This window comes from Saccopteryx leptura, chromosome X (genome assembly GCF_036850995.1).
Source record: "Saccopteryx leptura isolate mSacLep1 chromosome X, mSacLep1_pri_phased_curated, whole genome shotgun sequence".
Taxonomy (NCBI): Eukaryota; Metazoa; Chordata; class Mammalia; order Chiroptera; family Emballonuridae; genus Saccopteryx; species Saccopteryx leptura.
Genome location: NC_089516.1, coordinates 86552060 through 86566575, shown reverse-complemented (window position 1 = coordinate 86566575; position 14516 = coordinate 86552060). Strand labels below are relative to the sequence as shown.

General features: G+C 45.7%; 1 protein-coding gene across 1 annotated transcript in view; it reads left to right on the top strand.

Annotated features, from left to right (window-relative positions):
- Nucleotides 1-9333: 9333 nt before the first annotated feature.
- Nucleotides 9334-14516, top strand: part of DIAPH2 (diaphanous related formin 2) — a 983541-nt gene continuing 978358 nt past the window's right edge. Inside the window, exon 1 of the mRNA XM_066356043.1 lies at nucleotides 9334-9714. Within this exon, the coding sequence (XP_066212140.1) occupies nucleotides 9586-9714 (129 nt within the window). The 5' untranslated portion in view covers nucleotides 9334-9585. The remainder of the gene's footprint in view (nucleotides 9715-14516) is intronic.

Sequence of the window (14516 nt, the reverse complement as noted above, 5' to 3'; positions counted from 1 at the left end):
AGATAATAGATTTTTACTGCACAATTGTAGTTCACTTTTGAACTGAATTTATCTTCAAGAGACTGTTTATACTGATTATATAAATCCCCCCAACTTCATAAAATAAATAGCATTCTTATGAACACCCATGTGTGTCTCTTTGATCCACATACTTTAACCATCAAATTGTTTTTCTCTCACTGTTTATTACTACACTTATGTCTTAGTAACACAGAGATTGGAAAATTATCATTCATAATCTGTTAACTCTTGAAAATTACTTTAGGGCTTCAGTTAATGTAGATCAGGAAAGACTGTTTTTGTTAGAAGCATATTTTACAGAAAAAATGCTAAAGGTTGGTTTCCAGTATACTGTATACAACTATAGGTATCTGGGAATCCTCAAAGCCTCCATCAGTCTCGACACTTTTTTTTGTTGTTGTTGTTGCAAAGACAGAGATAGTCAGAGAGAGGAACAGATAGGGACAGACAGACAGGCAGGAAGGGAGAGAGATGAGACATATCAATTCTTCATTGCAGAACCCTAGCTGTTTATTGATTGCTTTCTCATATGTTCCTTGACCGAGGGGGGGGCTCCAGCAGAGTGACTGACCCCTTGCTCAAGCCAGCGACCTTGGGCTCAAGCTGGTGAGCCTGCACTCAAGCCGGTGAGCCTCTGTTCAAGCCCGTAACCTCGGGTTTTCAAACCTGGGTTCTCTGAGTCCCAGTCCGACGCTCTAGTGACTGTACCACCCCCTGGTCAGGCCAGTCTCAACACTTTTGCCAGAAGGAGAAACAAGCACCATTGTCTCTTGGGCAATTTCTTGTCAGGCTGTTTCAGCTGCTTCGCACCCTGCTCCCCAAACCCTGCAATCGTCACAACTGAACACATTAACCTTTACCTCCAGGTAGGTGACCATTACTGTTTTCAGATGTTTCTTCGTTGTCCACTTTTCCTCCACTGGGACCAATCCTGCTCCTAGTCAGAGGGGAGGGAAGGAGCAATATTTCAGTAGTTCGGTGGCTAAGTTAGCATCGTGTGGACCTATTGCTTCTGGTTCTATTATGATCTCACAGACCTTGAAGTATCTGAGAGACTTGAATACTGTTTTTAAAAAAATTTTTTTTTTATTTATTAGTGAGAGAGCCAGGGGGAGAGAGAGAGTGAGAGAGAGAGAGAGAGAGAGAGAGAGAGAGAAACATCAATCTGCTCCTGTATGTGCCCTGACTAGGGATCAAACCGACAACGTCTGCACTATGGGACAACACTCTTCACCAACTGAGCTATCTGGCCAGGGCATTGAGTACCATTTTCATTCGCCTGTGTCCACCTCTCTTCATCTGACAGGCTGATTCCTTCAGGCCTAGTGTCCTGCTTTCTTTAGTGCTATCTTGCCTGATTTCTTAAGGGATTGCTAATTGGTTTCTTAATCTCAGCCCCCATGACTAGACTCCTGCTACATACTGCTTGCTTCAGCCTCTGCCTGTCGTCAGTTGCCGGACTGTCCGGAGTCTATCCTTGCCCGCCTGCTAGGACATCACTGCTGTACTTCCGAGTCTGGCTGCCTGCCTGCCTGCCCCCTGCCTACTGTTACTCAACCCCTTCTGTTCACCTGCCTGTCTAGACTTGTCCTATTGGTGACTACCGAAACCTTAGCTTTTTTGTCCTGTCCTGATTAGTCTCCTTACTTTCTGGGTACCAGACTCCCTAGTCTGACTCTGCCTGCCAATGATAAGCACCTGCTGAGAAAACATCTCCCAGTTTACCAGTAGGTTTTTATTTCCTTGGGCCAACATTTCAGTAATTCTTTTTCCTTTAGTAATTCTCATTCCCTCCCCTCCCCCACTTTGTTTCTGGTATATAATCTGTGGAGAGGGAAATCATTTTTAAATGTCTTGGATTCATTTCTTTCTCTTCGTTTCCTCTGGGGCCACTCTAGTCCCAATCTTCATGGTCTTATCCAGTAGGACTCTCTCTAGATTTAGCTAGAGTTCAGCAGTGGTGCCTCAAAGGGTCACCTCAGAGGAAGAGAAAAAAGCCAGTGGACATGAGTATGGCTATGGTCTCTGTTCCCACGCTAACTTCAAACAGGTCAGCTTGATTTGTATCTGTTGTATATATTGGGGTTCTATGAAGAGTCTGATTTAGAAAAGAATAATCTGCGATAAAGAAAGAATAAGTTTGAAAATCAGTGTTCAAAGTTATTCTGCCAGACAAGTTTCTTAAAATAACTTCTGAATTTTATAACATTCCTGCTAAAGATGTTTACCAGTGACTACCACTACATCTTTTTTTTTTTCTTCTTTTCCAAGTGAGAGGAGGGGAGATAGAGAGACAGACTCCCACATGCGCCCCAATTGGGATCTACCCGGCAACCCCCATCTGGGGCCATGCTTGCAACCGAGTTATTTTTAAAACCTGAGGTAGAGGCTTCATGGAGCCAACTTCAGCTCCTTGGGCCGAGGTGCTTGAACCAATTGAGTCATGGCTGTGGGAGAGGAAGGGAGAGAGAGGGAGGGAGGGAGGGAGAAGGAGAAAGGGGGGAGAGAGAAAGAGAAAGGGGAGGAAGGAATGGTATCAAACTAAGGTGGAAGCTAATAAGCAGATGGTCAATTCTGCTGTGTGCCCTGACTGGGAATTGAACCCAGGACATCCACACACTGGGCCAATGTTCTATCACTGAACCAAACGGCCAGGGCCCTACTACTACATCTTACATTCAGATCTTCTTACGTTGTGGGAAAACACTGTGGGGATAACTGTTTCCTCCGCTTATTCAACATCTATGTTCTCACCATTTTAGTCAAGCCCCAATGGCCCCTCAACATTAATACGGTTTCCAGGCAATTCCATGTGCTGTCTTTTCCTTACTTCCTATCTTTGCTTTGCCTATTCAAGTCTGACTTCTGCTTCATAGCTCGGCAGCTCAAGTTCTACCTCCTCCTTGAAAACTTCATTTGCTGTAGGCCCAACTAATCGCATCCTTTCACTATATTATGTGAATTTAGAGTCATTACCTCCTTGTTAAGCAGCTAATTTCCTGTTACTGTTCCCCACATTTGTTTTCTTAACTAGATTTGATACCTATCGATGGCAGAGATTTTATATACTTAGATATATTATATTTGTATCTGTATAGCCTGCCCCACTACAAATGTTTATGTAGTATGCATAGCACATTGGTGATGAGTAAACAGAAGAATGGTTTCAAACTAAGGTGGAAGTCCCACTGGTTGGTTCATGGATGAACTTTCTCAGCATTTATACTTTCGCAGCGATCAGGAGCAAATATTCTCACAATTAAGAAGAAGTCTTAACAATAGCTCAAGACATTAAGAAAAAGAGAAGAATTCCACATACTCTGCTCCATTAGTGTGACTGGTTTAGTGGCTTCAGCAATTCAAACTTTTCCACAACATTAGACTATCTGATGAAGCTGTGAGTATTGATAATGAAGCCGTGAAGACTTTCCAGCATATGTTTTTAAAAAGTTGGGTCCTCCTCAATTAGATTGTTAATTCTGATGAAAATGACATCTATGAAAACTGATGGCCCTTGAGAACCTATATTGGGAAAGAGGAAGTATGGGGCTCCCATGCACTGACGGCTGTGATGCTGAGTACCAACACCAGTGGAGATTTAATCTCATGGGTGTTTTTATGAGGATGGTTACTGTTTTCATTAGTGCTGTGACAACAAAGTTGCATTGAATTTAGGTGATCTCCCCTACCCACATTTATCCCAGGAGTCCTGTTATTTACCATATTTTTTCCTCCATTAGATGTACCTGACCATACAACACACCTAGGGTTTTAAGGAGGAAAATAAGAAAAAAAAATTCTGAACCAAATGGTATGTTAAAATATTTAATAAAATACCGTATTTTTTGCTCCATAAGATGCACGGGCATTTTTCCCCTCCACTTTTTTGGGAGGGGGGGAAGTACATCTTATGGAGCAAAAAATATGGTGTTTTATTTTTTATTTTTTTATTCAGTGAGAGGAGGGGAGGTAGAGACAGACTCTTACAGGTGCCCTGACTGACCAGGATCCACCCGGCAAGCCCACTAGAGGGCAATGCTCTGCCCATCTGGGGCATTGCTCCATTGCTCTGCAACTGAGCTCTTCTTAGCACCTGAGGTGGAGGCCATGAAGTCATCTTCAGTGCCCGGGGCCAACTTGCTTCAATCGATCCATGGCTACAGGAGGGGAAAAGAGAGGGAGAGAGAGAAGTGAAAGGGGGAGGGGTGGAGAAGCAGATGGGTGCTTCTCCTGTGTGCCCTGACCAGGAATCGAACCTGGAACATCCACACATTGGGGTGACACTCTACCACAGAGCCAACTGGCCAGGGCCTGGAGTCCTGTTATTTTTAATGTGCAGTTTTATAGAACAAGAGATTTTTTTTATGACAGTAGCAGAATGGCACTTTTTTTTATCTGTCAGACATCTATGTATAGTACATGCTGAATAAATACTTTTTTTTATTATTTTTAAGAGAGAGGGACAGAGAGAGGGACAGACAAGGATGGAAAGACAGACAGAAGACAGAAAGGGAGATGAGAAGTGTAGTTGCAACACCTTAGTTGCTCATTGATTGCTTTCTCGCATGTGCCTTGACCAAGTTTGGTGGTGGTGGTGGGGTTCCAGCTGAGCCAGTGATCCCTTGCTCAAGCCAGAAACCTTGGGCTCAAGCCAGAGACCATAGGGTCATGTCTATGAACCCATGCTCTAGGCAACAACCCCATGCTCAAGCCAGTGACCTTGGGATTTCAAACCTTGGTCCTCAGTGTCTCAGGTTGAGGCTCTATCCACTGCACCACCACCTGGTCAGGCATAAATATTTTATTCTTAGGCAAGCTTTAATTCATAACTATTTCCCCATGACGCTGAAGGTGGGTGGTTCTCATATTTGTCTAACCCATATTTCCTTTTATTTCTCTACCAATGACTCAGCTTGTTTAGATGAGACCATGCAGCAGAAGGGAGACACAGAAAGCCAGAGGAGGACTAGAAGGATCATCAGAAACCACTGGGTAATGGATGGGTCTAAGATCAAGTTGAAGAAAACTAGAGCCTCACGGCTTTTTATCTTTCTCTCTCCCAGGGCTGGCTTTCTCGTGTTGACTGGAGGCAAAACTCAGGCTAGAGGGAGAGACCAAAAGGTCCGTGGCTCTAACATATATGTTTGATGTCCCAGCTGATGATGGTCACCTCCTTCTTTCTTGGGCCTCTGAGAAGAGCTGTCTCTCCATCCAGCAGCTTACTTGCGTATCCCAGGAAGGTAAAAAGAAAGGACTGTATGTGCAGTCGGATCAGCCCTGGGGATGCACTTGGGGAGGTGCCTGGTTCCTAATCAGTGGACAGAACATCCTCGTGGGAGAGCAGTGCCTCCTTTGTGTGTTCACTCCCAAGAGAGGCCAATGACCCCGATGCCTGGAGGAAGGGTGCTTGTTTGTAACTACTGTTTAGATTAACCAGAACAAAATGTTAAGAAACATTAAGGATTAAGATGGGCCTGACTGGTGGTGGCACAGTGGATAGAGCATTGATCTGGGATACTGAGGTCCCATGTTTGAAACCCTGAGGTTGCCAGCTTGAGTGTGGGATCACAGAAATGACCCCAAGTTCGTTGGCTTGAGCCCAAGGTTGCTGGCTTCAAGCCCAAGGACACCGACTTGAGCAAGGGGTCACTGGCTTGGCTGGAGCCCCCTGGTCTAAGCATGTATGAGAAGCAATCAAAGAACAATTAAAGTGATACAACTGAGTTAATGCTTCTCATCTCTCTCCCTTCCTGTCTGTCTGTCTCTCTCTCTTGCTAAAAAAAAAAAAAAAAAAAATTCAGACAGGGCTGAGCTAGCCACAGTAAAGTCAAATGTAAGCCATATCAGCGACAAAGTGTTTCACTTTTTTGCAGTCAAGATTATGTGCCTTTTACATGTACCTCTGACCAGATTTTAAACATAGCTTCACCTGGCCTAGGGAGAGTGAAACACAGTCTTCCATTCACAATAACGTCAATCTATGTGTCAAGTCTATTTATACCCCCCAAACGTAAGTCTTTGTACTACAATGCCTTCCCCCTTTTTAAAACCACACCAATGAGACCTACAAGTGAAGACCTTCATGATCTGGAAGCTGCTTATGCCTTCTGCTTCTCCACTTGCTAACAGCAGCCCCTCACCCCTGTTCCCCCACACACGCAATTTCTTAAACATAGGACCTCTGCATATGCTATCATTATTTTATTGGCCTGGAATGTTCTTCACTTGCCTTCTTTGCTTCATAACTGCTCAATATATATATTTTTGCTTAATATCCTTCCCAATAGCCAGAAAGTTCCATAAGAGCAAACTACATCTGTCTTGTTCACCACTGTACCCACAAAATCTGGTACAGTACCTAACACTCAGTAGTAGCTGTCAAGGAATAGTTACTGACTACACCTCTAAGACAGCCCAAACATCCTCTTTGGGAAGGTGTTCCGGAGCCTCTGACATTCCAATGGGCTCCTCCTCCTTGTGTTTCTGGGCTCCCTGTTCACACCTCTTGTACTGAAATGTGGTTCCTTATCAGTCTGCCTCTCCCAGCTGGCTGTGAGGTTCCACAAGGCAGAAATGATGTCCACTTCATCCTTCTAACCCACCGCATTCTGTCTATCACCTGGTGTACTCGAAGGGGCTTAATAAAAATCTACTGAGGAGATTACCGAGCAACACTTGAGCTTGGAAAACCTTTAGCAGTGCCCTACACCTACATCTCTCCAACAGGAACTTCCTGAGAGCACGGCTCAAACAGGTCATGTCTTTCTGCAGCATGCATTTTCACGTAACTTTTCAGGAGCGGAGACATTTCAGTAATCAAACACATGCGTGTGTATACGTATATACGTACTGCATCGAATTAAAAATATATATCAAAGTTTTAGTTCAAGAGCCTGACCAGGTGGTAGCACAGGGGGCAGAGCACTGACTGGCCTGGGATACTGAGGACCCAGGTGCAAAATCCCAAGGTTGTTGGCTTGAGCACAGGCTCACTGGCTTGAGCGGGGGGTCACTGGCTTGAACGTGGGATTATAGACATGAACCCATGGTCGCTGGCTTGAGCAAGGAGTCACTGGCTTGGCTGGAGCCCCCTAGTCAAGGCACATATAGAAAGCAATCAATGAACAACTGAGGTGCCCCAACTATGAGTTGGTGCTTCTCATCTCTCCCTTCCTGTCTGTCTGACCCTCTCTCTCAAAAAAAAAGTTTTGTTAGTCAAAGAGAAACTTCAACAAAGCAAATTTAACGTCAGGCTTCTTGTGCAGCCTCTCTGGGAGCATGTGTTCCTTCTTCTGTGCTGTCCCTGGATACGTTTACTACCTGTGTGATTAAATAGACAGTTAATGACAAAGCCAGGATCAACACTGTTTTGATAACTCACGTTCTTTTCACTCTACTGTCATCCAAGTTAATTGCCTAATTATGCCTGAAGCATGGTCATATTTATTCTAATGCACTCAATAAATATGTTTGTAAACAAATTAGATTCAGCAGAGCTGAATTTAGGTTGAAGGGGAGAAGGGCAAAAGGAGTCATAGCCTGAAGAGAGCTGAGTAACAGGCATAGGGACATGTTTATTTGTTGATTTGCTTATTTATTAAAGCTTACCTTAAACATTGTATCGTTTTTCTTTTTAGCAAGAGAGAGAGATAGAGAGAGAGGGACAGATAGGAAGGGAGAGAGATGAGAAGCATCAACTCATAGTTGCGGCACCTTGTTCATTGACTGCTTTCTCACATGTGCCTTGTCCAGTGACTGAAGCAGAGCCAGTGATCCCTTGCTCAAGCCAGTGACCTTAGACTCAAACCAGCTACCATTGGGGTCATGTCTATGATCCCACGCTCAAGCTAGGAACCCTGCGCTCAAGCTGGTGACCTCGGGGTTTCAAACTTGAGTCCCTTGTGTCCCAGGCGAGGCTCTTCCCACTGCGCCACTGCCCGGTCAGGCTCTATCTTAATTTTTATAAAGTTTATCTATTGATTTTAGAGAGGAAGTGAGTGAGAGAGAAACAAGGATTTTCTGTTCCTACTGGTTGATGCTTCCATGTGCCTGGACGGGGAATCCAACCTGCAACCCTGGTATCGGATGCCACTCCAACCCAGCCATGGACATATTCAGAGACTTCATATCTGGACTTACATTTCACCTAGCTTCCTTAGCATATGTGCACTTTTTCTATGATGGTGGTTCATTCAAACCTTGCCCTGTCCCTTGAATATTCTCAGTGTGAACATTATTTTTAAAGGGCCCTGTTTAAAAAGGATGGAAGAGCCCTGGCAGGATAGCTCAGTTGGTAGAGCATCATCCGGAAGTGCAGAGGTTGCCAGTTCAATCCCGGGTCAGGGCACATACAGGAACAGATTGATATTCCTGTCTCTCTCTCTCTCTCCCTTCCTCTCTCTAAAATTAATAAAATAAACATTAGAAAAGTAAAAAGGATAGAAGAAATATTGCGTGGGCTTCCTCCAGACAACTCAAGGTTTAAGACCAACAATACTGGCAGTGCCCTGCTGCTGTTGCACAAAAAAAAACCCCATCTAACATTTGTTTAGAGATTCACATTTTAAACAAAGTTTTGACACACGTGATCTCATTCCACAGAAGTAGTCTAAATTTAAAGTAGTTTGGGAAACCGAGAATAGTAATGCATCCAATTGTTAGCAATGTACAGGTGCCCTGGGTAAAAAGCCTTCCACCCCCTTAGGGATTAAGTGGTGGCTGCCTGCTGCTTCTAGATCCAGCAGCTTGGGAGTGGAGGATAGACTTTCCTTGGCCGCAAAGCGATGGTGGCAACAGAAAACACCCACTCTTTCACTTTGACCCGTACAGTCTGTCAAGGTAATTCACCAGCGTTCCCCGAGGCAGTTCCCGGACGGGACGCCAGATGCCTTGCCAATGGACCCCGCCCACTGAGCGTGTGCCCGGGAAGGTGCTCAGGCCTACGGAGGAGGAAGCTGATTGTCAGGTCGACCCTCCAGAGGAACGCACACGGGAGTCCTCCTCAGCCTCAGTTTCCTCATCTCTAAAATGGGCTGCACCTCCTGTCTCTGGACGGGTTCCCTCCCATTTCACGCAAGGCCGTAAGGAAGGGAAATCAGTGCTTAACCACAGCTTAAAGTCCTCTCGCTGGGCTCCGGTCGCTGCGCCGGGCATGCTCAGTAGCCCGGCCGGCTCGGCACCGGGAGTAGGAAGCAGTTCTCAGTTCCCAGGCGGCAGACTGCGGGCACTTTGATGAATCACGTGTGTTGAGGCCTTCTTAAAGAGATAGGCACCCACTTTCTCCACCCTAAACACCGCCCCGAGGGCGGCGGCGGCTGGAGTGCTAACTGCAGCTGCTCAGGGGCAGGGCTTGTCCCAGCACCGAGTAGTGGTAACGGCGTGTGGCGTCGGGGGTGCCCGAGAGCCCGGCGTCCCGGCGGCTTGAAGCCAGCCGCTCCCAGGCAGACACTCCCTCCCAGGAAGCGGGGCTCGCGACCCGGCGCGGGGCAGCGGGGCCGTCCCGAGGGACTCCGTCAGTGGAGGAGAGGTGGGGTTTTAGGGCACAGGTGACAGGCCCGGAGAAAGATGGAGCAGCCCGGGCCGGCGGCGGGCGCGGGAGGCGGCGGCGAGGAGCCCGGCGGGGGCCGGAGCAACAAGCGGAGCGCGGGGAACCGGGCCGCCAACGAAGAGGAAACGAAAAACAAACCCAAATTGGTGAGTGCTCCTGCAGCCCCCGGCGGCCTTGGGGACGGCGAGAGCGCCGGGGTCCTCCTGCCGTTGAACATGGGGGCGCCCGGGGCCCCCTCCCGAGGGTGAGCGCGACCTCCCCGTGCAGCTCGGGGGCCGCTGACGGCGCGGCCACGCGGAGGCGCGGAGACGGCGTGGGGCGGAAGAGCACCCGCGTTCCCACAGGCGCCTCTCTCTCACTGCTGTCAGCCGTGCGGGGGGCGGAGGCCGCACCCCAGCTCGGGGAGACCCCGCGTCCCGGCACGGTCTGTTGTTCGCCCAAGTTGCGGGCGCGAACCTCCCCTGCGCGGTCCCCTCCCTTCCCAGCACTGTCAGTTGCTCGGCTTTGCCTCCTGAACGCTTTCTGGGGCCGGGCGGGGAAACCGCTCTCCCTGCAGTCCAAATACTTAGGAGCTCACTCAGAGATTTACTTTAAAAAAAAAAAAATTTTTTTTTCCCTATAAAACAAAACACACAACGTAGGCCCCGTTCTTTTCACTTTACCAGGAATCTAAGGAAAACGCGCCTACGTGCATTTTTTTCTCCCGCGCCTCCCCATGTGCTCTCCCAAGAAACATTTCTTTGGAAGAGTGGGGGGAGCGTGGGAGTCGGAGGCTGGGTGAGGTACCACCAACTGTCGTGTGTGACTAGGCAGAGGCAGGCAGCCCTGGCACTGAGTTGATCGGGAACTCTCAAAGGCAGCAGGCGGACTGCACGAGTCCCACCGTCCTGAGAAGTGTGAGAACTGGTGGTAGCAGTCCATTTCCTGTCGCTGACTTCTTGTGCAGAGGAATGAAATCTATGGGGCCCGCTATGAGATTAGGAAATCCTGGAGTTTCTTCTGCTCATCAGTAAAAAGGGTTCCTCTTTTGGGGTAGACTTGCTAATTCGAGTGGCACGAGGGGGAAACGGTTTGCCTGCACAAATTCAGCATATACTCCTGTCGCAACGTTGTTAGGCTAGCTCTCAGGCAGAAGCCACATGTTGCTCAGCTAGTCTCCAGTTTTAATCAGCAACTTGATTAGAATTAGAAAGGAGAGGGTGATTTAACTGAAGCCTTTTCTTATGGCATCTAGCCATTTGGTATAAACCTGTTATACTTCCTTCTCTTGCCTTTCACCTTGGAAAACTGGTCAAAGAGTTACAGTTTTAGGGAATAGACAGGCTTCCCTTGTGGGAGAAGGGACCTGGCTGTGTAGAATACAATGACAAGTTTAAAGTCTCATCCGTTCCACCCTAACTTGAGGCAAATTGAGAATTTTTACTTTCTCCATGTGTCCTGTAACTCCAGTAACCACAAGTGAAGACACTGAGTCACAAAGTTTTTGTGACTTGTCCCTGCTTGCCACCACCATGAAAGATAGAAAAGTTCTATGAATGGATCACCAAAGTTTAATGTACTTAAACATCCTAGTGTTGTGATTTTGAAATTTATCGGTTTGTGGTAGAAGCGCGGTCACATTTCCTTTCATTTTTGACACAGCACAAAACTGGTTTAAACAGTGATTAAAAGTTTAAGCAAAAACAAAAAAGTGAATTGATAGTTTTCACGAAGAGTTTGGTACCAGTCAGTGGCAAGAACATTCCCCTTTCTTTCTTTTTTTTAATTTATTCATTTTAGAGAGGAGAGGGAGAGACAGAGAGAGAAAGGGGGAGGAGCTGGAAGCATCAACTCCCATATGTGCCTTGACCAGGCAAGCCCAGGGTTTCGAACCGGCGACCTCAGCATTTCCGAACATTCCCCTTTGAGGAAGTTTGCGAGAGAAAGCAATGCGGCATCTCTGCCGTTAGTTAATAACACCTTGATCATATTCTTCTCTTCCCTTCAGTCATTTGTCCTGTTTCATCTTTTATGTTTTACTTGCTTTGACAAGGTAACTAGATACTTATGAGGTGGTATCACTTTCAGTTCCTAGCTGGCCCTGGTGTTGAACATAGCTTGATGTAGTAGGGCAAGCATTGGAATCCCAAGTTTGTTCATATCAGTGAGAACCTCTCTTTTCTTTGCTCAAACATAACTTTTGAGCCTTACATGATTTTACAAGCAGATGTGTCAGAGTTAATACATACAGCTGTAGGAAGATGTTCCAGCACTTTTTTAAGGCAAGCAAGCTGACCAAACAAGACTTTGTAAACTTCTTATTATAAATGCCTTACTCCTTATTTTGAGTTGTCTTATTGAAGTGCTCAACATGGCCTTCTGAAGCCTTTTAGAGAACACACTGTCTCTGGGATTCTTAACTGAAAATATTGCTAGTAAGATAAAGCTTAACCTAGGCTACATTTTATTATTTTGGGTATTATGTTATTAATCAGTGTAGTAGCCCTTAATTGTGTGCCTATGTGTGTGTGTTTTGCGCTGCTGTGTAGGATTATAAAAGCCATATGGTAATAGAAATTATTTGTGTAGGTGATTGTGGGGGATAGCTGTTCGTAAGCTCCTGAAATTGTGTGAACAATTTTGAGTGTATGCAGGTGCATGCGCTTTTCTGGGCCTTGTAGCTTTCATCCATTTCTCAAAGGCATCTATCTGTCCCCTATAGAATAAAAACGAGAAAGAGAGAGATAGAGACAGAGATAGGGAGAGAAGAAATGCCAGTTGATTGCACGGAAGTTACTGGAGGGAGGAGATCACTCATGAAGGGAATATTGAAATAGCGCTTGACCACAGGAGTGATTGATATGAAGATAGTTCACCCTGGGGGTAAAAAGCTAATTACACAATGTCAGTATACTATTAGCTAAGGTGAACCTTTTCACTATGTAGAAAAATGAACTCAACAGCTATGTATAGTGGGTTCATAAAGTATAAGGCTTGTGACTCAGTTGTTTTCATTTAGTTCCTCGTTGTTCTGGAAAAGTGGAGAAGGAAGACATGGTTTCTACAGAGAAGAACTGTAGAAACTATGTACTTTCATTTATATCCTCAGCTTTTGATGGGTATTAGTGAGATATTTTTTCTGAGAGATATTTCAGGACTTGAACAATTTCTGTTTAAGATTAATTCAGTCAAAAGTTAACAAAATTTACTTCAGTCTTCTTCATCTATGCCTCCTCATAATGACCCTTTTATTTTGATTTATTTATTTTTTTTAGTAAAGGCTACCTTGTTTGGGACTCATCACATTTTGAATAACACATTATTAGCAGAGCTTTGTATTTTATGTAACTATCTGGTGAGGCCCAGATTGTAGTGTCTCATCACACAGCATGAGTTTTAGATTAATTAGTAACTTAATGTCAACTATGGAATGTATTTTGTCAGATTGAGTCGTGAGAGCTCTAGTGTTAGGATCAAATCCCACAGTTTAAGGCAGTGACTCAGCCATTAAGAGAGGTTTTATATATATTTAAGATTTCTTTTTTTTGTGTGTGACAGAGACAGAAAGAGGGACAGATAGAAACAGACAGGAAGGGAGAGAGATGAGAAACATCAATTCTTCGTTGTGGCACCTTAGTTGTTCATTGATTGCTTTCTCATGTGTGCCTTGATGGGGGCTGAGGTACAGCAGACCAAGTGACCCCTTGCTGAAGCCAAGCTCAAACCCCCTGGTGAGCCTTGCTCAAACCAGATGAGCCCACGCTCAAGCTGGCAACGTTGTGGTTTCGAACCTGGGTCTTCCACATTCCAGTCCGATACTCTATCCACTGTGCCACTACCTGGGTCAGGCGATTTCTTATTTTTTTAAATGATTTTATTTATTGAGTTTAGAGAGAGAACAGAGAGGGAGGCGATGGGAGGAGCGGAAAGCATGTACTCATAGTAGCTGCTTCTCATATGTGCCTTGAGTAGGCAAGCCTGGGGTTTTGAACTTGCAACCTCAGCATTCCAGGTTGTTGGGCAAACCAATGTGTTTCATATATGTTAGGTTTGCTTGCATTGGTGCAGGGCAGAGCCATGTGTGTATAGTCTATGTAAGTCTGGGTGCTTGCCCTCAAGGTGGCAGATTGCAAATTGCCTGTTGCCTTCCTGCTTGGGAGGGGCCTTTGTGTGCAGAGAAGGGGTATTTTCAGCCCAGCCTGTTTGGCTGGGAAGTGCTGAGGCTAGAGGATGCTGAGAGAGAGGGAGTCTGGAGAGGGGATTGGAGCTTGGGATCCCTGAGTGAGAGGGATTCAGACTTCCTTGCCTGTTTGCTCATGCGCCCTTGGGAGACTAATAAACAGAATGGCCCACCCTTTTCTGGCTTCACAGTTCCTTTACCAGCAGCCTGAATCCAATGGGAACCTGCATCTGCATGGCCACAACAACGGCTATACACAGGTTGATGTTCTATCTATTGTGCCACCACAGGCCAGGCTAAGAGAGGCTAGTATTTACGTACAACCAACACCACACACACACACAAAATGGTCTAGAGTGGCTTCATGTTCTTTGGTGGTTTTTGTTTTTGTCTTTGTGTTTCTGTATAATTCCTGAAGGCTGTGGTTCTTTCGCTAAAACTGTCTAGTTAAGTAACTTGAAGTAACAGAAGTTAATTTTGTGGTCATGACAACTTCCTTCCTATTTGGTTATTGTTTTTTAATTGGATAAATCATGGTTGATTTTAACTGATAAAGTCTGAGCTTTATGATTTCATTTATGTAACACATTTACTGAGCATCTGCTAGGTTCTAAGTATTATTCTGAGGGTCCGTGATATAAGTAGTGGGACAATAAGAGTGTTGGGTAAACAATTGTTTTTTAAGTTTGCTCTCTTATATTGGGGCAGCACCATGTGTGTGTGGTCTGTGGAAAGCTGTGGTGCTTGCCCTCAGGGCGGCAGATTGCAAATTGCAGACTGCCTGCCACC